The 27,746-nt window shown below is 41.6% G+C and overlaps 2 protein-coding genes across 3 annotated transcripts in view; one reads left to right on the top strand and one right to left on the bottom strand.

Moving 5' to 3' along the window:
- Window positions 1-11,149, top strand: part of LOC145343078 (retinal dehydrogenase 2-like) — a 72,932-nt gene extending 61,783 nt beyond the window's left edge. For both annotated transcript variants that reach the window (XM_080188924.1, XM_080188926.1), the window contains 4 exons: window positions 6,760-6,924; window positions 8,207-8,364; window positions 8,477-8,551; window positions 10,722-11,149. In XM_080188924.1, the coding sequence (XP_080045050.1) occupies window positions 6,760-6,924; window positions 8,207-8,364; window positions 8,477-8,551; window positions 10,722-10,794 (471 nt within the window). In that variant the 3' untranslated portion in view covers window positions 10,795-11,149. The remainder of the gene's footprint in view (window positions 1-6,759; window positions 6,925-8,206; window positions 8,365-8,476; window positions 8,552-10,721) is intronic.
- A 9,930-nt stretch (window positions 11,150-21,079) lies between these two features.
- The window catches only part of tmc2b (transmembrane channel-like 2b), a 62,816-nt gene continuing 56,149 nt past the window's right edge, over window positions 21,080-27,746 (bottom strand). The window contains exons 18-19 of the mRNA XM_080189790.1: window positions 23,858-23,969; window positions 21,080-21,297 (exon numbers count right to left, since the gene is read on the bottom strand). Coding sequence (XP_080045916.1) covers window positions 21,080-21,297; window positions 23,858-23,969 — 330 coding nt within the window. The remainder of the gene's footprint in view (window positions 21,298-23,857; window positions 23,970-27,746) is intronic.

The following is a 27,746-nucleotide window of genomic DNA, read 5'->3' on the forward strand; positions in this document are numbered from 1 at the left end:
AAGTCTCCTGGCCCTGATGGCTTGCATCTTAAGATCCTAAATGAAGTAGCTACAAGGATATTGGATGCATTGGTTGTAATTTTCCAAAAGTCCTTGGAATCTGGAGAAGTACCAAAGAATTGGAAAACTGCCAATGTGACACTCCTGTTCAAAAAGGTGGGAGGTAAAAAGCAGGTAACTATATGTCAATTAGTCCAACAACTATTGTTTGAAAAATGTTGGAATCAATTATTAAGGAAGGAATAGTAACACACTTAGAAAATTATAATCTAATCAAACAGGGTCAGCATGGCTACATCTAGCCATTTGAAGGGGGAACCAGTCAATATGGTATATTTGGACTTTCAGAAAGCGTTTGACAAAGTCCCACACAAGAGATTATCATGCAAGATTAAAGTGCATGAGATTGGAGGAAGTGTATTGAGATGGATAGCAAACTGGTTGGCAGAGAGGAAACAAAGAGTAGGAATTAATAGGTGCCTTTCAAATTGGAAGGCAATAACTAGTGGTGTACCACAGGGATTGGTGCTAGAACCCCAGCTATTCACTATATATATTAATTATTTTGATGAGGGAACAAAATGTAACATCTCAAAGTTTGCAGATGATACCAAGTTGGATGGAAGGGTGAATGAGGATTCAGAGATCCTTCAGAATGATCTGGACAGGTTAGGTGAGTGGGCAAATCAACAACAGATTCAATATAATTTGGATAAATGTGAGATTTTTCACTTTGGAAGCAAAAACAAGCAGGCAGGTTACTACTTGACTGGCTGTACATTGGTAGAGGGGAGTGTGCAATGAGACCTGGGTGGCCTTGTGCACCAGTCGCTGACGGTAAGCATGCAGGTGCAGCAGGCTGTAAAGAAGGCAAATGGAATGTTGGCCTTCATTGCAAGAGGTTTTGAGTACAGGAGCAGGGATGTCTTGTTGCAATTGTGCAGGGCCTTGTTGAGGCCACACCTAAAGTACTGGGTGCAGTTTTGCTCTGCTCTTCTGAGGAAGGATATTCTTGCTCTCGAGGGAGTGCAGTGAAGATTTACCAGGTTGTTTCCGGGGATGTATGGATTGACTAAGTTAGGATTGTTTTCACTGGAGTTCAGACAAATGAGGGGGAATCTCATAAAGACTTATAAAATTCTAACAGGTCTAGACAGAACAGATACAGGGAGAATGTTCCCAATGATGGGGTGTCCGGAACCAGGGGTCACAATCTGAGGATTCAGAGTAGACCATTTAGGATGGAACTGAGGAGACATTTCTTCACCCAAGGAATGACGAACCTGTAGAATTCATTACCATAGGAAGTAGTTGATGTCAAAACTTTGAATGCATTCAAGAGGCAACTGGATATAGCACTTGGAGTGAATGGGATCAAAGGTTATGGGGAAAAAGCAGATTAAGCTATTGAATTGGATGATCAGCCATGATCATAGTGAATGGCAGAGCAGGCTTGAAGGGCCCAAATGGCCTCGTCCTACTCCTATCTTCTATGTTTACATACCATCTACAGTTGAGCTGCAAAGCTGACAGCACTTGCCAAACCTGGGACTTCTAACACCTAGGAGGACAAGTGTAGCAGGTTCAGGGGAACACCACTCAGATCCAATTCATGAACTATCCAGGCTTGGAAATGTACAACCATTTCTTCACTGTCCCTGGATCAAAATCTTGGAACTCTCTACCTAGTAATGCTGTGGATGCATCTCTACTACAGGAAATGCACAAGTGGCTTACCATCACCTTCACAAGGGCAATTAAGGATGAGCAATTAATGCCAGCCTTGCCAACAATGCCTACATCCAACGAAGGAATTTCAAAAAATGCATCTCTTCATTGTTATGTTTTCTAATCCCAGATTCATCCTGGCTGATCCAAGCCTTTCTAACAAACATTAAGGATGGAATTTTCCAGCCACACTTGTTCCAAAACCAGAAAATCCCGCCCGAGGTCAACAAGCCTTTGCATCTTCCACCTCCTGCCCACTTCAATTCCCATGGCGGGCAGGATGGCAAAATCCCCCCTAAAGCAGGAAACTGCAATCTTAAGTGTGGCCTAGTATAAGTTTATAAATACTGCTTCATTCTTATTCTCTGTATCCCTATCTAAAAAAAATTCTATTGGTCTTTTTAGTGACTTGATTTATCTGTATTTGCGACACATCATAAAGAATGTTCAAACGTGCACAGTTTTGCATAGGTTCTGTGTTGGTCATAACAAATGACAGCCATTTTCTGAAGTCTTTCCAAAAATGAGGAATATACAGTTCATGCACAATATTCCATTTTTGTAACCAATTATGCAGGCAGAATTTTCCAGTCGCTACACTTGTGGAATCTTCTAGGTCCACCAAAGTCAACCAACATTTGTGTAGCTCGCCACATATGCCACAGGGGAACCCGCCAGAGCAGGGCTGGAATAATAAATGCTATGGCAGGAACAATTTTAACCCCTAGCTCTTTGCTAAGATGAAATAATTCCTTGTATAAGTAAACCTCTTTTTCTTTAACTTACAATGTTCAGATCACAGTGGAAGATTCAGAATGAGACATAACAGATTTAGCTGTAGCATTAGAAAGTTACTGTACTGTATTTAAATAGGCAGCTTACCTGAACTTGGCATCATCCCATAATGCTTTGATTAGTAAATTCAAAGGAAACTCAGATCACAAACTCTCATAATGCTGTTCTGTGTTAATGTGCACTGAAGCATCACTTTCATCAGAACTGCTTATTTAGACTCTTGTAATAAGACGATGAATGATTGTATCGTACAGTTGAAACTCTTGGGGGACTTGGACCTCACCGTCCTTGTCAATTCAATCATATTCCTTCTCTTGTGTTACGTTGTATTTGTAAAAAGTAAGGATAGAAGCCTGTAATAAATGAGCACAATTCCTTTGCAATGTAGGAGAGAGATGTGACTGAAAGATTCTGACTGTGTACAATGCTTCAGAGAGAAGTCTGGACGACAGAAGAGGTCAATTAGCTGCTGTTGGCAAGGTGCCACCAACCTCGCCGTCTCCCACATCAAGGATATCGTGCTGCCCCACAACAATGCCTGACCTGGTCCACAAAAAAGGGGGAGCCTCTCCTGACCTGAGTTTGCTGCCCATTGGGCATAGATGAGGTGAAGTAAGAGATATGGGGGCATGAGGCTGTTAAATTGAAGGCTTAGTGGCTCTCAATACAGGACTTGTGTGTTAGGGGAGCTGAACAGCCATGAGGTTTGAAAAGAGACGAACAGCAAGTTAGCATCCTTTTTTGTGGTTATTACTGCCCTTAGAGCTCCAAAATAGTAACTAAATATGCAGCCACATTTGTGGGGTAAAGGACGTCAGATGGCATCTTGTTGCATCCATAAGTGCACATGCAGTGAACTTCCAGCTGAGGTATTCCAGACAGCCAAATCATTGGGCAACTTTATATCAGTTAGAGAGATCATTGACTACTTAAATGTTAGTTGCTAGTTGACTCAATTCAAGAAGTGTTTGATGCCTTCTCTAGTTATTTCAAATTCAAACAAACATGCAGAGTTCCTGTCTTACCTCCTTGCCCTTCAGTTCTTGCTGATTCACACAGGCTGCAGCGAAGTTTCCTATTCATTTAGCTCCTTGTAGCTGTTAGCATCTGTCAACAATCAATTCTGGCATCAATCGATGTGCAAATGAGCGCATACAAAAAGCTTCCATATATTTCTCTCTAGAGACCTCTGGGCAGATGTAATGCCAAAGGGAAATTCATTGGTGCTGAATCAGCTGTATTGTCATAACTATGCCATAAGTGCCAGTTACAGTAGCAGAGAAAGAAGAGTTTTAAGAAAGTTCCCATCCTCTTTCTTAAAGGTGTAACGACACTGTAACTTGCAATGAGTGCCAAAACTTTCACAAAAATATTTTTTGAGATATGGGTGGCCATTTCTTTTGATGAATGGTTGGTTGTATAACTGAGTAGTTACTTCAGAGATCATTAAGATGATATTAGATGTAAGCCAGAGCATGAAAAAGTGATAGATTTTAGATTAATTCCATAAAGGACTTCAATGAATCAAGTGGGTTTTTCCAATGAAAATGTTTAGAACATAGCATGTGCTCACTTTCTTGGCTGCTGTAAACATTGGCAAAGTCTTGCCTCAATCACCTATCCAAAAGCAGTACTAGAATCAGTTGTGGGTGATTTTCAAAGATTCATTCATAGGATGTGGGTGCCATGGGTGGGCCAGCATTTATTGCCCCATACTAATTGCCATCCACTGAGTGGAATGCATTTAAAGAATGAATCTGGAGTCACATGTAGGTCAGACCAGGTAAAGATGACAGATTTACTTCACTAAAGGCCATTAATAAACCAGATAAGTTTTTACTACAATCAACAAGGGTTTCATTCCTTCCAGATTTCTACTGAATTCAAATTTCGTCACCAGCTGTGGTGAGATTCAAACCCTTGCCTCTAGGCCATTACTCTGGATCTCTTGGTCACTATCTCACGATAATACCATTACGCCATCACCTCCCCAAATCTGATGTAATGATTGACAACTAAAGAACTATATGTAGTGGAAGGCAAAGTTTCCTTTTTTTGAGATATGCAGGCAATTTGTTTAATTGACTAGCCCCTTTAAATATTTTTGCACAGCCACAATATAAAGGGAACAACTTGTGCACAGCCCAGGTTGCTATGTGGCTTGAAAGGAATGTTGGTGAGAGAGGTATAAAACTCTGGGGGAGGAAAGGCGCACAAGGTAAAATCAGTTTCAACAGCAAAGTTCTTTGTTAGTACAGAAATCTTGTTTTCTTCTAAGGGCTGCCAGTTCTCTAGCTATAGATCCTTTCCCATTAATGCTACTTTTTTCCATTCTTAGTTTTCCATCCACTGTGATTGACAGAGCTTTTGACAGCGTCCAACACATCCCCCAGGTCACTCCTCTCACCCCCTCCTTCAGGACTCAGGATGGAGTGCCCCTTATCCTCACATTTCACCCCACCAGCCTGTGCGCCCAAAGGATCATCCTCTGCCATTTCTGCCAACTCCACCACATCCTCCCGTCATTCCCCTTGTCAGCATTCTGCAGGGACCATTCCCTCTAGGACACCCTGATCCACCCCTCCATCATATCCAACACCTCACCCCTGCCCAAGGCACCTTCCCATGCAATCGTAGAAAGTGCAATGCCTGCCCCTTTACCTCCTCATTGCTCACCATTCCAAATCCTAATCACCCCTTTCAGGTGAGGAAGTGCTTCACATGCGCCTCCTTCAATCTGGTCTATTGCATTCACTGCTCCCAATGCAGTCTACTGTGCATTGGAGAGACCAAACGCAGACTGGGTGACCGCTTTGCTGACCACCTTTGGTCTGTCTGCAAACTGAACCCAGACGTTCCTGTCGCTTGCCATTTCAACACACCATCCTGCTCTCCTGTCCACATGTCTGTCCCTGACCTGCTGCAATGTTCTAGCGAACCCCAATGCAAACCGGAGGAACAGCACCTCATCTTCCAGTTGGGCACTTTACAGCCTTCCGGACTGAACATGAGTTCAAAATCTTCAGGGCGTGAACTTTCCCCTCCACCTTCACCCCATTTCCATTTATTTTATTTCATTCTGTTTCGTCTTTTCATCTCATTCATCCATTTTTATCATCCTTCTTTCTCACTTCCATTTTTCCACTTCTCCATTCCCACTCCCCTCCCACCACTCCCCTCCCCCACCCCACTCCTTTAGGGCAACTGTCTTAACCATCTCTACCTTTGTTCTGCCATGCACACATTCTGATCACTTAATGGACACTCCTAGCATCTCTCTCAGTCTTTATTCTCATTTGCATTCCCTTTGTCCTAATACAGCCCCCACCACCTACATAGTATAAATCTTTCCTGATTTTCTTTAAAGTTAGCTCTGAAGAAGGATCATCCAGACTCAGAACATTGGCTCTATTCTCTTTCCACAGATGCTGTCAGACGTGCTGAGATTTTCCAGCATTTTCTGTGTTTGTTTCATGCTTCATCAATTGGTTTGGGATTGCAACTTATAAACAGCGGGCTCCCACAATTATCAGTGCAGATAATCTCTTCCTGTAGTGTTGATTGATACGTAGAAGCATACATAAAATTTTAGGAGAAAGAGTAGGCCACTTGACATCTTGAGCTTGCTCTGATGGATAAATATTGACCAGAACAATGGGTCAACTCTCCTGCTCTTAAATAGCACCAAGTTTAACTTCATCCAAAAGACAGCAGCTCCAGCAGTACAGTATACCTCAGAACTGCTCTAGAGTGTTGACCTTAGTTTTTGGGCTCAAGTCCAGCAGCAGAACTTGAATCTATGATCTTCTGGTTCAGACTTGAGATTGCTAATGACTCAGCCTCTACTGACACATGTTCGCTGGAAGTTCTGACCTCACCTGAGGTGGGATTCTCCAATTCTGCTGCAATGAATGGAGTTTTGGCTGAGCGCCAAATTCTACATTCTAACTGGCAGTCAGGGTGGGGAATAAGATTGGAGAATCCAACCCTTTATATTTAAAACTATCAAATATTTGAATTATGGGACTTCTACAAACAGTGATCAAATAAGGTAAACATTATTATAGTTTTAATTTAACTTTCACAAAATTGATACAGTAACTATATTTTTGCACAGAATAATGCTGTGCAAAATATTATCAGGGATAAAAAATCTTCAGACATTTATGCGATCATCATCATAATACTCTGAATGCTAAATGTAGTCATTCATTTTTTGTGATTACATTTTGACAGATTGACAAAGAGCAGTACGATAAAATTCTCAGTTTAATTGAGAGTGGGAAGAAGGAAGGAGCCAAGCTGGAATGTGGAGGTTTGCCATGGGGAGATAAAGGCTTCTTCATACAGCCAACAGTTTTCTCAGAGGTTACAGATGAAATGCGCATTGCCAAGGAAGAGGTAAAGTAGCTTTGCACAAGCCAGATTCTAATGCAGTGTGCATTTCAGAAGCAAAACTCTTAAATAATTCATAAGGAAAGGGAAGGTCGTGATTATTTCATTTCATGGAAGAAGTATTCTCTTTCATAAGCCATTAGTTTGGCACTGCAGCCTCAGTTAAAATGCTGGCCTTGACTGGTGTTTGATTCCAATATACCCTTAATGGGCAAACTTCCCCAACTGTCAGACAGGCTGATAAAAGGCAGAATTTCATTATGATGGAGTGCTCAGTGTTGGGGAGGAGAGGTTGGCACTGTCCTATCTCATAACAGAAGTACACATGCTGGTACTAGTTCCAGAATACCACTTAAAGCAGCCATAACATAACTGCAGACCCGATCATTCAAGCTGATTTTTCAAAAAACTTAACTTAAATACTAACTTAAAAATAGAACCGTTGTAAGAAAAATTGGATTTTTTTTTGAAGAAAGTTACACTATCTCAAAATTGCATTATGTTCTTAGTCTCCAATACAAATACATGTTGTACTTACATGATGTTAAAAACATGCTGATTGAACTATATACTAATTAATCCTGGTTGTTCTTCAAATAATACCTGTCAATGTCATTGCCAATATTTATAGAGCCACCTACAATAATTATTAACAAAAACCTCCAGAATTATCTTGATTTAATTTGTTTTTACCTTGCCATAACAAACAATTTTACAACATTGCTGATTATTTTCCCTTGAATTTCAACTATTGATTCTTTGTATATGACTCCATGGACATCAGTAGGGTTCCATACTTTTTCACGTCTTAATTCCATAAAGTGTAGACTTTAACAGTACATGTTGGCAGGCAATTTGACCATGAGACCTTGATATTGCCTCACCTGAGGCAATAGTGTCTGAAGTAATCAACAGGACAGATGAATACTGTTTAGTGACACCACATAGTAGAATCATTACTTGCCAAAATTATGAAGTACCCACAATGGATAAGGATTATATGTCTATTGATATAGTGAAATTATGCAGTTTCTTCTTGAATACACTTGTTATTTCACAGTGATCAGAACAGTACTTCACCCAAGTGTGTTGAATGAATTACTTAGTTTTAAAAGAAAGAAAAGCAAGAAAACAAAATGACATAACTGATATCAATATACTTTAAATGTGATCAGTGCATTTATACTGTTAGTTAATGGTATACCAGTGTATAAGGATTGATAGAATGATTTGTGTATTAATTCTTTGTTCCTTAAAATGTATTTCCTCCTTTACATTAAAAAAATAGATTTTTGGGCCAGTGCAACAAATTATCAAGTTTAAAACAGTAGATGAAGTTATCAAAAGAGCCAACAACACCCATTATGGCTTGGTTGCTGCAGTTTTTACCAAAGATATTAATAAAGCATTCACCGTGGCTTCAGCTCTGCAAGCTGGAACTGTGTGGTAAGCATTTTACTAAGTATTTACCGAATATAGTAACATTAAGCTGAACAATCTATGAACTTGAACCTCTGATGCATTGATTGCATTGGTAAATGCATTAATATTTCCACAGGGTTAATTGCTACAATGCCATGCATGTTCAGAGTCCTTTTGGCGGATTTAAAATGTCTGGAAATGGTAGAGAAATGTAAGTATGGAGAAAAGATCTTTTAAAACTTAATATTTGTCCACATTTCTAGTTCAATGCTATTGTGCATTGCAAAAATATGCAAATTTATATAATTGATGGAGGGAGGAATGTGAATTACATTTTCTACTATAGAAAGTCAAGGAGTCCACAGAAAGATAGAAACACTTGATTTTCTTTTCTTGGTAGTTTCAAGAATTAAAGTTTGGATTATAATTGCACCAATTTTAACAGGAAGCCCTGTGTAGGAGAAGTGTATTGGTGCTGCTGACTTACACTGATTCACTTGGCAAACAGGTTCACAGGACATGACCCGCGTTCTTCTTTAATATTGAAGAATGCTGCTTGGGCTGTGCAGGTAGTAGGTAAATTGACATTAGTCTCAACACTTCCACTAGTATGTGAATGAATTTCCCCTCAGTGTGGGATTAAGTTACATACTTTACAAGCAGCAACAGATGAACAGTCTAGATTTTCTGAGGCTTTGAGTATGCTATAGTGCCTTGCTGAAATGAAGCATCACTTCACTGCTTTGTTGCATGTTCTAATGCATGATTATTTTGAGTAGAAGGAGACTGTGCTGCGGTCATGCACAAGCCTCATTTCAAAAAAATTTATGAAAATTAGGTCTGACATTGAATCCAGCGAGTTTGGTGACTCTGTCTATTGTTCCACACCTTGCCCCTACGGTATGAGTTGGAAACAAACTTTGTCTGCTTTGCAGCCCCTCTTAATATCAGGTTGCAGTTGCTATCACTGGGTGCAGTAGTTTATATTTATGTCAGTGAGCTTTTCACTTAGTCATTGAGCATTTCACAATCTGTCATTTTTCTCTTTGTATAATTTTGTGGAAACTTTCAGTTTGGTAAGATGTACTTTCCTGGAATTGTCACAATTTTTACAGTCATACAAAATATACTTAACAAAGTTGCAATTGATGAGAATCTTTTTGATCATTCCCATGCTGCTGCAATGACTTGGCTGAAAAATGACACACTCATGAAATGGAATTTTCAATCCAAAGACACACTGCTGTAAATACTTATGGATCTATGTTATCAAACACCAGTCATGCCTAGTTATGTTACAGTAGTTCTGCCTTGAGGATCTTAGTGGCAGTAATGGAGGGCTGAATTTTTACATCCAAAATGAAAAACAGGAACCAGTTTCATTCTAGGATCAGGAACTCATCGCCAGTAGGAAACTGAAATAAGTCCAGATTTTCATGAGGGTGGACACATTGAAGACTAATTCAAAAACTTAATTCAGAACTTGTGTCAGCCTGAACTTTAAGTTGACCACAACAAAAAAGATGAAAGGAATCCCAAATAATCTCTCACCCGGGCCAAGACTTTGTCTGAGAGTTGTCATGGCTGCTTTTGCTTAGCCTCCCGCTATGTGGGTGGATATGCATTTGGATATGCACAAAATACATCTGTGCTTTGATGCAATTATATCCTCCATCTTCTGTTGTATGCAAGAATGCAACATAAAAGGGTTCTCTCTTGCACTTTCTCCTTGAGGGAACAGAAGAGAAGTGTTTCCATAAATTGACAAAAAGCAAATTCATACAATTAAGGGTGTGCTTAGCTTAGTATTTTTCTGGACTTTGGAAAACTTCTTCCTCAGTTACTCCCAAGTACAATGGAGCTTGGAAACTACAATCAGTGTTTCTGCCACCTCTCTCCCTTTAGCTCGAACTATTGCTTTTCAAGGGACCAGCTTCCTACTCCAAAAGGATAGCCGTAACTCTTGCAATAGGTACTTCGCTGATAGTGAAAGGATCAGCTTAGCCCACAGACAAATTCCTTTCCAACAAAGAGTTTGTTTGCAATGCCTATAATTATCCCCTCATTAAAAGGGCCAACAGCTCCTTGGGTGCAGTTAGACAGCTGAAATTCATAAATTGGCAACCAGTTGCACTCTGGATGTATTCCATGTGGAGAGAGCCAGTTGTTACAAAGAAGAGGGGCTTGCCTCATTAAATTCAATCAAGCTTGCCCTTTTTACTGTGGGCTGAGAGGAGAGCCTAGTCCCAAATTTGCTGTCTCAGAAGATTGGAGCCAAAGTGATCAAATACAGACACATGTTGAACAATGTAATGATCTACAGATGAATCAAAATTGTGACCATCTGAGCAAAATGACTGAATATTATTCTTTTTGTCTAGGGGAGAATATGGCCTCCAGGAGTACACCGAGATTAAGACCATCACTATCAAAATCCCACAGAAGAATTGCTAAAATATTCTAAATTAAAATGTATTATGCCTGAAGAAGTAGAAAAAGACTAAAAATCTCATAGATTGAGCTGTATCTAAAGTCAAAAGTAATGCATCATGTTTCATCTGTGTAGTTTCAGAATAATGAGAGCTGCTTTGACCCGGAAATATAAATAATGGGCAGGATTTTACGGCCTTGCTTGGGCAAGACTGGAAATTCCGGCCTGAGGTCAACAGAGATTTCCGTTATTGGACCCTGACCACCGTGGATTCCATGGCAGGCGAGGTGGCAGAGTTCCAGCCAATATATCAGAATAGTATTTACCTGTTAGTGTTTACACGGCAAAATAGTGATAAAAACAATTTGGTTTTCCTAATGCCTCGTTTGGATTTTTTTTTGTTTCTGTTTGGGGTTTTAATTATTTACTAAGAGGCTCAGTTCATCTGACTGTGTCAAAGTGACAAAGGTTCCAATTTTTTATTTGATGCAGTAATATTTACCTAACTCTGTCAGAATTACTCTGAAATTAATTTAATCATCCATTTATTTGAAATGTCAGTTCATATCCTGCAGGTTGTAAAACAAAGCATTAAAACGTGTTCCCACTATTTTTCTAATCATTTTTCGACAGATAAAAGACTGTGTCAATAGTGTGCATGACATCAGGATGGATTTAATAAAAGATAGATGCATTAGTTTCGGACAGCTAAACAATTAAGGGGCCATAGCAACTCTAACGATCATCATGAAATCCCTCAGTTAGAATGGTGAGAGTCAGCTCTGCAATTCACCACATTATAAGCAAGAGATTGCACTAATGTTTTAAACCCCACATAAGAAAATACTTACATTTATATAGCAACTTATTACAATTCCCAGAAGCATATGAACGCACAAATATATTTCTCTGAAATGTAATGACTACTTATGTAGGTGATTAAAAGGAAAATAAATTACACTTTAGAAGATTGATTACTAAAGTGAATATGTCAATCAGTTGTAAACAATGTTAATGTTAATGACAGACATTAGCTTGGCTGGTTTGCAAGAGAATCTATAGAAATATAACTACAAGTCATTTCACGTTGTTTTTCAGATTTTTTCCCCCCTTTCACCTTCCTGTATTGAAATCAGAACTACAGGATTCCAAAATTTTTCTCATTGCATCGAGAAATTGCAAATGAGTTAATGAAGGTTTCTTTTTGAACATAATCATGAATGCACTATTTTACAATATATTCACTCTGCAGATTTAGTCCCAATGTAAGATGGCATCAACTTCTTACAAAGCTAAACACGAGCACTAGAAATTTCTTTGGGATGTCCCCTGCTTTGTCACTGCAGCCAATGCTTGGGTTTCTGCCAAAATTTCGGTCAGTGAAATGGGAAAAGCCCCAAGGAATATCCCACTGAGAAATGTATGTTGGGTGCCAAGGCCCTATATACTCATTAGAAGTTGGAGTGAGGCTGTTTCCTATGGAATCATAATATGGTTATGGAACAGACGGAGGCTATTTGGCCCATTGCAACTGGGTCAGCTGTTTTCAAGACCAACTTAGCAAGTCTGACTTCCCTGCCCTTTCCCCTGAACTCTGCAATTTTTTTTTCTTCAGGTGCTTATTCAATTCTGTTTTGAAATACACGATTGAATCTACCTCCACCACACTCTCAGGCAGTCCATTGCAGATCCTAACATCACTTGCTTAAAATGTCTTTCTTCATAAGAACATAAGAAATAGGAGCAGGAGTAGGCCATCTAGCCCTTCGAGCCTGCCCCGCCATTCAATAAGATCATGGCTGATCTGAAGTGGATCAGTTCCACTTTCCTGCCTTCTCCCCATAACCCTTAATTCCCTTGTCTATCAGAAATCTATCTACCCGTGACTTAAATATATTTAACGAGGGTACAGGATGTCGCAGCTGGGCTGCAGAGGAATCTGGAGTGGGAGGGTGAGAATCCGGTCGTTGTGGTACATGTGGGTGCCGGCGACATAGGCAAAGTGCGGACTGAGGATCTGGGGAGGGAGTATGAGAAGCTGGGAATGGAATTAAAAAGTAGAACCGACAAGGTGGTCGTCTCTGGGCTACTGCCTGAACCGAGTGCAGACGGGCGTAGGGTTGACAGGATAAAGGAAGTGAATGGGTGGCTCAGGGATTGGTGTGGGAGGAATGGGTTTGAATTTATGGGGCATTGGCACCAGTATTGGGGTAGGTGGGACTTGTTCGGGCGGGATGGGGTTGGTCTGAACCGTGCTGGGACCAGAGTGTTGGCGAATCGAGTAAAGAGGACTGTAGACAGGGCTTTAAACTAATTAGGAGGGGGGGAGGGTGCGAGGGTAGGTGACGCTACGAGGTCTAAAGTTAAGGATAGGGTACAGGTAAGGGAAGAGGCCGAGGATGTCCCAATTGGTGGCGTTATGGCAAATAGGGTCCAGGTGAAGGCTGGGATGAAAGCGCTTTATCTGAATGCACGAAGCATTCGGAATAAAGTGGATGAGCTGGTGGCGCAGATCGACACAAATGGATACGATCTGGTGGCCATTACAGAGACGTGGCTGCAAGGTGACAGGGACTGGGAGATGAATGTACAGGGCTATCAAGTGTTTAGGAAGGATAGGCAGGAGGAAAGAGGGGGTGGCGTAGCTCTGCTGATTAAGGATAGTATCAAGGTGGTAGCAAGGGATGATATCGGAGCCAAAGAGCAGAAAGTGGAATCGTTGTGGGTGGAGATTAGGAACAGCAAAGGGAGGAAGACGCTGGTGGGTGTCGTCTATAGGCCCCCAAATAATGATCTGGAGGTGGGGCGGGCTGTTAACGCGCAAATAAGTGCGGCGTGCAGGAATGGGACGGCAGTAGTTATGGGAGATTTCAATCTGCATATTGATTGGTCGACCCATGTTGGACGAGGTGGGCTCGAGGAGGAGTTCTTGGAATGCTGCCGGGATAGTTTCCTTGAACAGTGTGTGTTGGAGCCGACGAGGGAGCGAGCTATCTTGGATCTGGTGCTATGTAATGAGGCGGGTAGAATTAGGGACCTTGCGGTGAAAGATCCTCTTGGAGAGAGTGATCATTGCATGGTGGAGTTTCTGTTGCAGATGGAGGAGGAGAAAGTGGGTTCCCGGACACGCGTCCTTTGTTTGAATAGAGGGGAGTATGGTAGGATGAGAGAAGAATTGGCGAATGTGGACTGGGGGAGCGCGTTGGAAGGTAGGTCTGCTGAGGAGCAGTGGAGGATCTTTAAGGAGATCTTTCTTGGTGCTCAGCAGAAATTTATTCCGATGGTCAAAAAGGACAGTAGGAAGAGAGGTAATAAGCCGTGGATAACGAAGGAGGTGAAGGAAAGTGTTAAATTAAAAGCGGAGGAATTTAGAGTAGCTAAGAGCAGTGGACGAGAAGAGGATTGGGAAAAGTTTAAATGTCAACAAAGATTGACAAAGAAGTTGATAAAGGAGGGTAGGAGAAGCTATGAGGCTGGGCTAGCACTTAATATAAAAAAGGATAGCAAGAGTTTTTATAAATATATAAAAAGGAAGAGGCTGGCTAGGGTGAACGTTGGTCCTTTAAAGGATGAGAAAGGGGAGCTAGTGGTAGGGGATGGGGAAATGGCTGAGGTCTTGAATAACTTTTTTGTTTCTGTCTTCACGGAGGAGGACGTGAATAATTTGCCGGGTGTTAGCGATGGAAAGGTGGTAGGACTGGAGGGTCTTAATGACATTACTGTTACTAGAGAGGTGGTGCTCGACAGACTGGAGGGGGGGGGGGCTGATTGTGGACAAGTCCCCAGGACCGGATGGAATGCATCCGAGGGTTCTGAAAGAAATGGCGGAGGTTATAGTGGATGCCTTGGTGGTTATTTTCCAGACGTCGCTGGATTCCGGGGAAGTGCCGGAAGACTGGAAAACGGCTAATGTTACGCCGTTGTTTAAGAAGGGTGCCAGGCAAAAGACGGGGAATTATAGGCCGGTTAGTTTAACGTCTGTGGTAGGTAAAATGTTAGAATTCGTCATTAAGGAGGAAATTGCGAGGCATCTTGAAGGGAATTGCTTGATAGGGCAGACGCAACACGGTTTCATTAAAGGGAAGTCGTGTCTGACAAATTTACTGGAGTTCTATGAGGATGTGTCTAGGGCGGTGGATAGAGGAGAGCCGGTGGATGTGGTCTTTCTGGATTTTCAGAAGGCGTTTGACAAGGTACCTCACAAGAGGTTATTGCAGAAGGTCAGGGGACATGGAGTTGGGGGTAGGGTGTTAGCGTGGATAGAGGATTGGTTGTCAAATAGGAGGCAGAGAGTGGGGGTCAATGGGTGCTATTCGGATTGGCGGTTGGTGACTAGTGGGGTGCCCCGGGGTCGGTGCGGGGGCCTCAGCTATTTACCATTTATATAGATGATCTGGAGGAGGGAACCGAGTGCAGGGTGTCGAAATTTGCTGATGACACCAAGACTGGGGGAAAGGCAAATTGTGCGGAGGGTGTGGAGAGTCTGCAGAAGGATCTAGATAGGCTGGGCGAATGGGCCAGGAAATGGCAAATGGAATTTAATGTTGGCAAGTGTGAGGTGGTCCATTTTGGTAGGAAGAATGGTAGGAAGGACTATTACTTACGGGGCGAAAAACTGCAGCAGGCGACGGTGCAGAGGGACCTCGGGGTCCTTGTGCATGAGTCGCAAAAACCCAGCTTGCAGGTGCAGCAGGTGGTCAGGAAGGCGAATGGGATGCTGGCCTTCATAGCGAGGGGGATTGAATATAAAAGTAGGGAGGTCTTGCTGCAGCTGTATAGGGCATTGGTGAGGCCGCAGCTGGAGTACTGTGTGCAGTTTTGGGCGCCGCACCTGCGCAAGGATATTTTGGCCCTGGAGGGAGTGCAGAGGAGGTTTACTAGGCTGATACCGGAGTTGAGGGGATTGAGCTATGAGGAGAGGCTGAATAAACTAGGCTTGTACTCGTTAGAGTTTAGAAGAATGAGAGGAGATCTCATTGAGACGTATAAGATGATGAATGGGATGGATAGGATAGAGGTGGAGAGACTCTTCCCGCTCAAAAAAGACAGTAGGACTAGGGGGCACAGCCTCAAGATAAAGGGGAGGCGGTTTAGAACGGAGTTGAGGAGGAACTTCTCCACTCAAAGGGTGGTGAATCTCTGGAATTCTCTGCCCATTGAAGTGGTGGAGGCTACCTCGCTAAATATTTTTAAGAAGCGGGTTGATGGGTTTTTGATAAGCGAGGGGATTAAGGGTTATGGGGAGAGGGCGGGAATGTGGAACTGAGCCATGACAGATCAGCCATGATCTTATTGAATGGCGGGGCAGGCTCGAAGGGCTAGATGGCCTACTCCTGCTCCTATTTCTTATGTTCTTATGTTCTTAGCCTCCACAACTTCAATGGGCAGAGAATTCCAGAGATTCACCACCCTCTGAGAAAAGAAGTTCCTCCTCAACTCTGTTCTAAACTGACCCCGCCTTATTTTGAGGCTGTGCCCTCTCATTCTGGTTTCCTTTCTAAGCGGAAAGAATCTCTCTACCTCTACCCTATCTAGCCCCTTCATTCTCTTGTAAGTTTCTATAAGATCCCCCCTCAGCCTTCTAAACTCCAAAGAGTACAGGCCCAGTCTATTTAATCTCGCCTCATAAGCTAACTCCCTCTTCTCCGGTATCAGCCTGGTGAACCTCCTCTGTACTCCCTCCAAGGCCAATATACCTTTCGCAAATAAGAGGACCAAAACTGCACACAGTACTTCAGTTGCGACCTCACCAATGCCCTATACAGTTGCAACAAGACCTCCCTGCTTTTATATTCTATCCCCCTCGTGATAAAGGCCAACATTCCATTCGCCTTCTTGATCCCCTGCTGCACCTGTAGACTGAGTTTTTGCGATTCATGCACAAGGACCCCCAGATCCCTCTGCACAGTAGCATGCTGCAACTTTTCACCCTTTAAATAATACTCTTTCTTACTATTATTTCTACCAAAGTGGATAACCTTACATTTGCTAACGTTATACTCCATCTGCCAGGTCCTCGTCCACTCAGCCTATCCAGATCTCTCTGCAGACTTTCTGCATCCTCCACGCAATTTGTTTTTCCACTCATCTTCGTGTCATCAGCAAATTTCGTTACCTTGCCTTTCATTGCTACACGGGATCCAACAGGATCATGGGCACCCTCCCACCTCAGCACCTCCCCTCCCCCCACACCTCCCCAACCTTTTAGTCAGAAAATCCAGCCTTAGGGTTTACACAGATTATAGACTTCCCAAATGAGAATGACCCATAATGGTAATGCCATTGAATGTCAGCATAGTCAGTGCCTGGCGCTTGTGTAATGGGAATATTACTTGCCACTTATCAGGCCAAGCCTAAATATTGTTCAGATCTTGCTGTATATCAACATGGACTGCTTCTGAGGAGTCATGAATGGTGCTGAACATTGCTTAACCATCAGCATACATCCCCACTTCTGACCTTATGATGCAGGGAAAGTTATTGATGAAGCAGCTGAAGGTGTTTGGACCTGGGACACTACGATTTTAGCAGGTCTGACACCATCGGCGGAGAAAGAATAGAGCCAACATTTTGTGCTCAGGACCTGATGTAAGCATTAGCTCTATTCTCTCTCCACAGATGCTGTCAGCTCTACTGAGATGTTTGAGATTCTGTTTTTGTTTCAGATTCTAGTGCCGCAGTATTTTGCTTTTATCCTGCAGTGAGTTCCTGGGAGTAAAATGATTGACATCCAACAACCACACTATTTTCCTTTGTGTGAATTATGACTCCAAACAGTACAGAACTTTCCCCTTCTATTTTTCTGTGGTTCCTTGATGTCACTTTCTGTTAAATGCAGGCAATCACTTTCTTTCACCTCAAGTTGAGATTTGTTATTCATATTTGGGTCAAGGTTGTAATGAAGTTAGGAGCCCTGTGGCAAAACCCAGCTGAGTTTCAGTGAGTAGGTTATTGCTGTGTAAGTGCCACATGATAGCACGTCAACATAATCCACTATGCATTGCCAGCTGCAGATGGTTACAAATGTTTCAGCTTTTGCAGTATGTGCTGGGCTCCCCCATCACTGACAATGGGGGTATTTGTAGACCACCTGCCAGTTCCTCCAGTTACCTGTTTAATTATCCACCACTATTCATGATTGGATGAGACAGGCTTTCTGAGCTGTGATGTGATCTGTTGTTGTAGCATCGGTTAACTCTACATCGACAACTTTGATCTGATACTGAGCTGCATACAAGTCATTAACTTCTCCAACCTCAGTAAGTAAAATGCTTGCTTATTTTTCAGGTGAGGATGGGTTCCACTTAAAATATAAATCTGTAATTTTCTCTTTACAGATAATAATAGGCCTAGTCTGTATCTTCATCCTTTCTTGTTTTTTGTATTAGAAAGTTTCTGATTTATTGGTTGACAAGTCTTTCTACTCTTTTTTTAAACTATAGATCATCTGCATTCTCCTGATTCTGTGGCCTTATTTCAACCTGGCATTCTGTCATTTCCAATGCGCCTACATAATGAAGGATGCAGCACAGAAAGTTTTGCCTTGCGTGTGGTTTTAGTTCTGTTCTATGCAACAAATGGCATTTGAGCTGGTTTGTGATGGAATGTTAGAACACAGTGCCTGCCAATGCTTATTGCCATTCAAATACCACTGTGGCTGTTGGCCACAGCAAAATGACCACCTCTCGAAATCGATCTGAATAAAAACTATGAGTGTAGCATGTGCATGTTCGTAGACCAGAATCAAAACCAATGTATGTAAAATTGTGCAAAATGGCATTGATTTTTATGCCTCAACGTCTTGCCACATGCCTGATGGGCATCAGAGCTACACCTGTGGACAAGTAAAGGACCAATTAAGGCCATTTAAAAGCTCATTGACTGAGATTTTACATTGCTTTTACAAGAGCTATCCATTTAAAAAGTAACCTTTCCCACATCCAAGGACAGATGTAGAGGAGAGGTATAATAGGAGTTATATCTCCACTAGGGCAGTGATAGAGAGGACCATCGGTCAACTGAAGAAGAGATTCAGATCCTTGGACCAGGAAGTGTGTCTCTTTTAGTTGTTGTATGCTGTGCTCTTCACAATCCGGTTCTGGCACAGAAGGGCCCACTAAAAGTTGAGGATATCGAGGAAGCTCCACAGGCTGCCACTGATGACTCTAGTGGTGGATCAGAAGGGGGAGTCAGGGAGGAATGAGGTGAGGATATAGAGGTAAATTCCTGGAACCTTCAAGGAGGTAGGGACACGAGGGAAGCCTTGATTCAATGCACTTTCAGTTAGGTTGCCAAGTCATTGCTTCCACGTCATGCCAGGGTGTTACCCCTTTACCAGACATTTGCAGTGGCCAACTCCATTGAACCCAAGTTCACTTATTAGCTGTGCAATAAATTTTACAGCATCGCCCGTCCAGCATGAAACAAAGGTGCACCAGCACCAATAAAGCATAAGATGTACATACAGGCCATTAACGAAAAAGCAAATATTTATATGCTCTTGGCACTGACAATGAATTTAATACTATAAGGTGTTAGCAGTCACAAGTAAACAACTTAGCGAATAATAGCAGAATGGAAGGTTACCCATGAAAAGTCCCTCTGTACTTAGAGTGATTTAAACAACCCCCCTCCCCCTCACTGACAGTGCCATTGGAGCTATGCGCGTCCAACCACCTCATGACCTGCTACCTCTGCCCAGGTCCTCCTGGTCAGGTGCAGTACCCTCCTTCTGCCATCCTGTGGCATTGCAATGTCCCGCCTGACACTGACCTCCTCCACCAGTATTCCAAGGCATTCATCCAAAAAAGAGGAGACAGAGTTCACACGGGACTTGCCCTCCCATGTACTGTGCCCACCAGGTGCTGAGGCTCTGACTGCTGAGAAAGGTAAGGGTAGAAATTTTCTTCTGGACAGCACCCTAAGGCTCCTCCCCAACTGCAACCATCCTTCAGGAAGCTGCCAACATTTTAAAGCTCTTGCCATGTTATCATTGGACCAGCTCCCATCCCCACCCTCAAGTTCTAACTACTCAAGGGACTCGATAAACGCTGGGTGGGCCGTAATTAGTCAGCCGATGTAAAATTGCATCATTAATACAATGTCACCCAGGAGTGGATTCCAAGTCCAATTCTGGACCCTCCCAGCCATTGCAACCAACAGGCATGAAAGTCAGGCCAAAAGAATAATTAAGATGTTTATTTTCAAAGTCATGTTTATTACAAAGGAAATTGGCATGGAAAAGATGCTGCCATGGTGATGTTGTCATCGAGTTGTTTTGAGTCAAATCATCAAGTATCTGGAGAACATTTTACGCATCCCCTTTCCTACCTTCACCGAAACTGCATTTTTGTGAATAACTAAGACATAGTATGACAATAGTACTTTAGACAGGGAGGAGCAGTTCTTGCCTGCTTTGTGATAGAATGTTAAAACAAAAAACATGCCACTATCATGTCCCAAGTGATTTCACTGTCTAACGTTTTATCTGTTCCTGGAAATTCTGCTCTCAGTTGGACCAAACATTGCCTAAGTGGATCCAAAGTTTCCATGGTCATTTTCCAGCTGTAATGTTAAAGGCTGTTGGGAACTTGCAGATAAACTATATCTTACACCCTTACTCCAAAGGTTTTGCTGGTCCCCTCTCAAAGTTATGGAAGGAGATTAATTTCAATATCAATAGATTAGTCTTTCTATCTTATCCACCTTAGTATAGTATGAAATTAGCCTAATTGATTTTGCAACTACTCCTAACGTAGTCATTCTAAATATTCCTTGGCATATTGCCCTATATTTTAGCAAGTTTTAATTTTCAGTGACACAATAAATAACTACCCAAAGCAACTACACAATTACTGCTGACATGATTTACAATGTACCTGCATTCAAAACCTTAAATCAGTAATAAATGTAAGGATCAATAAGTAATTTCTTATGTTTTAATTTTGACATTCTTAATGACCATCAATACAGAACCAACTTCAACATATCAAACTTTTAACATGCTGATAATTTGTTGACAACAGAAAACTCTACATTAGGTTTATTTCAAAACCAGTTCTCAAATGAGTATAAAGTATAATGATTTCAAACAAATTTAGTAAGAAATCTCAATGCTTAAGAAAAATGTAATTTATCAAATTTAAAATTAAATTAAATAAGTCTATTGATAATAGGTTTGACAGTTTTAGAATTTGGTTAAAAAGTTGCCTAGAATGATGTCTAACTTTGATCAGACATTTACAACAGCAATTCCATACTGCTGACACTAACTGCACTTGAAGATGCTTATATTTTCCTGTCACAAGCTCAGCGTCTTGGTTGACTAGGAGGAGGTCTACGTGGACCTGAACTTGGAGTTCCAGATCTTGGTTGTCCCAGTGGGTGTGACGCTTGTCTTGGATTTGGTGGTTTTGTCACTACCATTCTCGGAGGTGGTGGCATCAGAGCCATTTCTTTTCCATGTTTTCCATTAGCTTTTGTCACTCCATTGGTGACAGTGGGTTGTTTCTCAACCACTACTTTATCTGCCCATTCAACACAAAAAAAAGGTCCATCTTAAATATTATTTCATAGATTAATCAGTGAACGTATGAAATGAATGAAAATTGTGAAAATATGAAAGCTAAAATAGACTTCTTGAACCCAGTGTTAAAATATTTGCATTTGATTGAATCATTCAGGTGGGTAGCATGATGGTATAATGCTTAACACTGCGGCTTCACAGCACCAGGAAGCTGGGTTCGGTTCCTGTCTTGGGTCACTGTCTGTGCAGACTCTGCACGTTCTTCCCATGTCTGCATGGGTTTCATCTATAGACTCCCATAGTCCAAAAGACGCACTAGTTAGGTGCATTGGCCATACTAAATTCTCCCTCAGTGTACCTGGATAGGTGCAGGATGGTGGCCACGAGAGGATTTTCATAGTAACTTCATTGCAGTGCTAACGTATGCCTACTTGTGACACTAATAAATAAACTTAAGCTTATTATTTTCTTCTGTACTGTATCTGTCTCGCAATATTTTGAGTTGCTTCCAACTGTAATCTTAATTATTCCAGCAAATTAATTCTGGTGAAGTCATTTTACACTTAGAAGAGAACATGAACTTTGCTTTTCACAATTACACCAAGATTCTTTAAAGGGTAAAAATTGACTAATCATTTACATTAGTAGAAAAATACAGTTATTTACTTGTCCCCTCTTTATTTCTTTCCTGAGCAATCTTTTCATCTTTAACTGCAGATTCAAGCATGCACTAACATACAAATTAGGAGTAGGAGGAGGCCATCTGGGCCCTCAAACTGCTCCACCATTCAGTAAGATCATGGCTGATCTGATTGTGGCCTCAACCCCATATCCCACCTATCCCTGATAACCTTTGACTTCCCTGTTAGTCAATAATCTATCTACCTTTGTCCTAAATATTCATTGACCCAGTCTTCATCACTCTTTGAGGGGGAGTATTTTAAAGATTCACGACCCTGTGAGAGAAAAGCATATTCTCATCTCCATCTTAAATGGGAGATCCCTTATTTTTAAACTGTGTCCCCTAGTTCTGGTCTCTCCCGCAAGGGAAAACATCCTTTCAGCATCCACTCTGCCAAGTCCTCTCGGGATCTTGTATGTTTCAGGAAGTTCCTTTGTCCAATAGGATGCATTCACACATTTTGGGATTGGAATGAAAACCTGAAGCAACCTGGACTACTGATGTATGAAGCAGTCATGGCAATTGCCAAGAGTATACCCACATGGAGGAAACTCTTGTAGTCACAGACTAGTTGAACATTGAAGAAGGCGGAAAACTTCAGCCCCATATCCCTACCTATTACACCTACTAATCCCTCTAACCTATGCATCTCAGGACACTAAGGGGCAATTTTTAGCATGACCAACCAACCTAACCTGCACATCTTTGGACTGTGGGAGGAAACCAGAGCACCCAGAGGAAACCCACGCAGACATGAGGAGAATGTGCAAACTCCACACTGACAGTGACCCAAGCTGGGAATCGAACCCAGGTCCCTGGATCTGTGAAACTGCTAATAAAGCTAATTGTAATGACTGTGTAGTTTTAGAACTGATGCATCGGTGTTCATGTCAGTATCCGAAGCTAAGTGCTGCAAACCTAAAGAAATTATTATACCAGAGATTTTATCAGGCTCTCATTCCATCATAACACCATACTGAGTCACTTCAATATTAAGAGGCAAAGAACAAAGAACAATGATCCAATGCCTGCTATAAGAAGATGTAGATATCACTGAGCTTATTGAGGATCTATTTGGTGGCATTCCTGGTATTGCCATGGAAATCTGGGTACAACTGAAGCCATGATCCCAGGCAGTTGCTGGATATAAATACAACAGGCAGGAACTTCCTTCCAATCCCCAGTTGGGTTGGAACTCATATGGGCATCAAAAATGAAGCGAAAACCCTATAGATTTGGACTCTGCCTTGTTTTCAAATTATCCCCCCCATTAGATTGCATCCATCAGAGTCTTAAACATTGTTCAATTGCTTCCCAACACCCACATAAACTATTGCAAAAACAAAATTCTCACGGATTTGCTTTTGCAAATGGCAAGGGGTAAATACATCTTTTAGTTTGAATTGTTGCATTTCATTAATACACCCTTTCCGTGGAATTGTCAAAGATAGTCAGAAGTTAAAACTGAGGATAAATGCAAAAACAGAAAAATGCTGGAAAATCTCAACAGGTCTGTCAGCATCCATGGAGAGCGAGTAGAGCCAACATTTTGAGTCTAGATGACCCTTCGTCAGGACCAATGTTTTGAATCTAGATGACCCTTCAGCATTAAGTCATGCTGTCAGACTTGCTGAGATTCCCCAGCATTTTTCTGTTAAAACTGAGGAGCTGGCTTCCTAATGGAATACAACCAAATATTCCCATTTTACAAGTTCATACTTAAACAGCAGTTTTATTGCCAAAATTCAATGAAATTTTATTTTGCTAACATCGATGTAATTACTAAATACTTAAATTTCTTTGCTAGATATTTATTTTTATCAAAATTTGATAAAACACACAGTAAAAACAGCTTATAGAATAAAACTTCCACTCTTACCTAACTCAGCTTTGCTCATATTTGCATTATTTGGTAAAAGATCTTCCAAATCTTGCAACATGGGATTAACAGTGTTTTTGTTGTTCCTTCTGTTCTTCTGTTCATCACGTAACTTTTATACAAGAAAGAAATCACATATTTAATTTACAGAATAAACACAATCCCAAGTTTCTTCATATGTAACACAGAAATTCTGGCACTGTTTCCATGAGTAATGTTATTATGTTGGAACTCACTTCCCAATGTGACAAAATGCAGTTAGAAACCATAGAAAATTTATTGCTCAGAAACAGGCCTTTTGGCCTTTCTTTGTCTGTGCTGAACCATTTTTTGCTTAGTCCCACTGACCTGCACTTGGACCATATCCCTCCACACCCCTCTCATCCATGAACTCATCCAAGTTTTTCTTAAATGTTAAAAGTGACCCTGCATTTACCACTTTATCCGGCAGCTCATTCCACACTCCCACCACTCTCTGCATGAAGAAGCCCCCCCCTAATATTCCCTTTAAACTTTTCTCTTTCACCCTTAACCCATGCCCTCAGGATTTTTTCTCCCCTAGCCTCAGTGGAAACAGCCTGTTTGCATTCACTCTATCTATACCCATCAAAATCTTATACACCTCTATCAAATCTCCCCTCAATCTTCTACGCTCCAGGGAATAAAGTCCTAACCTATTCAATCTCTCTCTGTAACTCAGCTTCTCAAGTCCCAGCAACATCCTCATGAACCTTCTCTGCACTCTTTCAACCATATTTACATCCTTCCTGTAACTAGGTGACCAAAACTGTACACAATACTCTAAATTTGGCCGCATCAATGCCTTATACAACCTTATACTCCTTATACTCCAACTTTTACACTCGATACTCCGATTTATAAAGGCCAATGTACCAAAAGCACTCTTTACGACCCTATCCACCTGTGATTATTTAATGAATTCAATGTTTTGCTTACAAGTATCAGTTTTAACAGAAAGGTGTTTTAATTGACTCTAATAGTCAAGTGTTTTTTTTGCTCAGGAACAATGCAGTGAAGTTTGCATTTTTTTTAACCGTGTGAACAAATCAAGTTTATTCTGAGATTAGGATCTTGAATCTACATAAAGGAAACGACAATGGTAGAAGGTGTGAGTTGGTTATGAAGGATTGGGGAACATTACTTAAAGGGATGACAGTGGTAGGCAATGGCAAACACTCTAAAGGCAGACAGCTGAGCTGCAACAATTGTTCATTTATGTCTGGTGCAAAAATAACACAGGAAAGATGACCAAACATGGCTTAAAAGGGAAATTAGAGCTCGAATTCGATCCAAGGAAGAGCCACACAAATTGGCCAGAGAAAAACAACAGACCTGAGGACTGGGAGCAGTTTAGAATTCAGCATGGGAGGACAAAGGGCTTGATTAAGGAGGGGAAAACAGTATACAAAAGTAAGCTTGTGTGAAACTTAAAAACTAACTCTAAAAGCTTCTATAGGTATGTAAAAGAAAAAAAGCTGGTAAAGACAAATGAAGATCCATTGCAGTTAGAAATGGAAGAATTTATAATGGGAATAAAGAAATAGCTTACCAAATAAATATATGCTATGGTTTCATCTTCACAAAGGAGGATGTAAATAATGTTCCAGAAATGTTGGGGAATACAGGTTTTAGTGAGAGGGAAGAACTGAAGGAAATCAGTATTAGTAGGAAATAGTGTTGTGGAAATTGATGGTACTGATGGCTGAAAGATCTTCAGGGCCTGAGAACCTATATCCCAGAAGTGCCCTAGCAATATTGGATGCATTGGTGGTTATCTTCCAAGATTCTGTAGACCATGAAATAGTTCCTGCAGGTTGGAGGGTAGCTAATGTATTCCCCACTATTTAAAAAGAGAGGTTATGAGAATACAGGAAATCAGTGGAGCAGTGGAGAAAATGTTGAGTGTATTATTAAAGATGTAATAACAAGGCTATTTTTTGGAAAAAGTGACAGGATCGGACAGAGTCAGCATGGATTTACAAAAAGGACATCATGTTTGACAAATCTACTGGAATTCTTCAAGGATGTAACTAGTGGAGTTGATGAGGGGAAGCCAGTGAGTGTGGTTTATTTAGATTTTCAGAAGGCTTTCAACAATGTTCCACATTGGAGATTAGTGTGTAAAACATATGCAGGTAGTGTAGTGAGATGGATAGAAAACTGAACGGCAGGAAACAAAGAATAGGAATAAACAGATCTTTCTCCAAGTGGTAGGCTGTGACTAGTGGGGTGCTGTAGGGATCAGTGCTAGGATCCCAGCTATTCACAATGTATAGAACTGATTGAAATGAGGGAACTAAATCTAATGTCTCCAAATTTGCAGATGATACAAAGCTGGTTGTGCTGGGAGCAGAGTGCAGAGATGAATAAATTGAGTGAGTGGGCAAATGCATGGCAGATGCAGTCTAATGTGGATTAATGTGAGGTTATCCACTTCGATGGCAAAAACAAGAAGGCAGTTTACTATCTAAATGACTATAGGTTGAGAGAGGGAAATGTGCAATGAGACCTTGATTTTCTTGTATACATGTCACTGAAAGTAAGCATCAGGTACAGCAGGTAGCGAAGAAGACAATGGTATGCCAGCCTTCATAACAAGAGGATACAAATACAAGAGCAGGGATGTCTTGTTGCAATTGTACAGGATCTATTCACCAGATCCATGTAGCCCTTCCCAAATTAGTGCATGTTAGCAGGAAATTAGACCAGTCTGAATCATGTTTAGAAATTAGCAGTCTGCAGCAAATGCTCACTTTGCTTCTGATTTCAAGATGACTGCAACATTCAAAGCCTACCTGCAAGAGCACTGCTATGGATTCTCACCAAAGCCAATAAGACATTACACTGGTAGAAGCGTAGGGTTGCCCTCCCCAGTGAGTTCCTCCATTGTCTTGGAGAATGTTACCTGGGTGCTCAGACAAGGGAGCAAACCTGGCAACAACCAGCATTGTGACTGATGTTTGATCAGGTAGAGGGGATAGAGGAAGGAGACATTGGGGATAATGGGCAAATGTTGTGTTGGAGAGGAAGGGGAAGGAGGAAAGAAACATGAGGACCAATGGGAAAAGATGGGGAAGGGCAGAAGGAGGAATAACACAGGATGGATAATGGGAAAAGATGGGTTGGAAAGGAGGCATTGTTTGGGAAGGTGTTCAATAATAGGCCAAGTGAAAATGCTCTTTAACTGATGAATGTTATTATAGATCAGGTTGACTTATCAGAAGTCAGGAGCAGCATCACTTGGCTGTCTGTGGGACCCTGATAGCATTTTCCTGGAGTTAATTAGTTAGTTGCTATTTGAGCTCCCAGCAGATCAAAAGGCCAGCAGATTAACAGTAATCGCAGTGCTTCTAGGAGTGGTAGCTGCTGCTGGGACTGTGATGAGAAGAAAAAGATTCAGTATGTCATCCTCTGAGCCCAATAAGTTGGGTATGGGGGTGCCAAGGCCAGTCAAGCAGGCTCCGATAAGGAGAGAGGAAGGGTGGTGAGAGCAGTGGATGTTGCCGCAAGGGTGGCCATTGCCACCAAGGGCACCTCATGGCTGGAATCGGAGGTCTGATCGAGCATGGAAATAGGCCATCAGGGTTCACTAGGTCTCCCCTCACAATGGAGAGCCAACGTGCTGCTGGTAAAAATGCCAGTGATGACAGGAAGAGACCCTTATTTAGCTATTTAAGTGGTTCAGTTGGTCTCTGTCCCCATCGCTGGTAAAATGGCATGGCAGCAGGGAGTTAATAAGCAGTCCACCTCCCACCTTCTCATGCCATATTACCAGCCCATCCCACAACCCATCTCACCCCAAAGTCTACGCCCTAGCTATGACGGTAACACTACATTCTGCACTCTCTCGTTTCCTTCTCTATGAATG

The sequence above is a fragment of the Carcharhinus amblyrhynchos genome, chromosome 5, assembly GCF_965287045.1.
Source record: "Carcharhinus amblyrhynchos chromosome 5, sCarAmb.v2.hapA, whole genome shotgun sequence".
Classification (NCBI taxonomy): domain Eukaryota; kingdom Metazoa; phylum Chordata; class Chondrichthyes; order Carcharhiniformes; family Carcharhinidae; genus Carcharhinus; species Carcharhinus amblyrhynchos.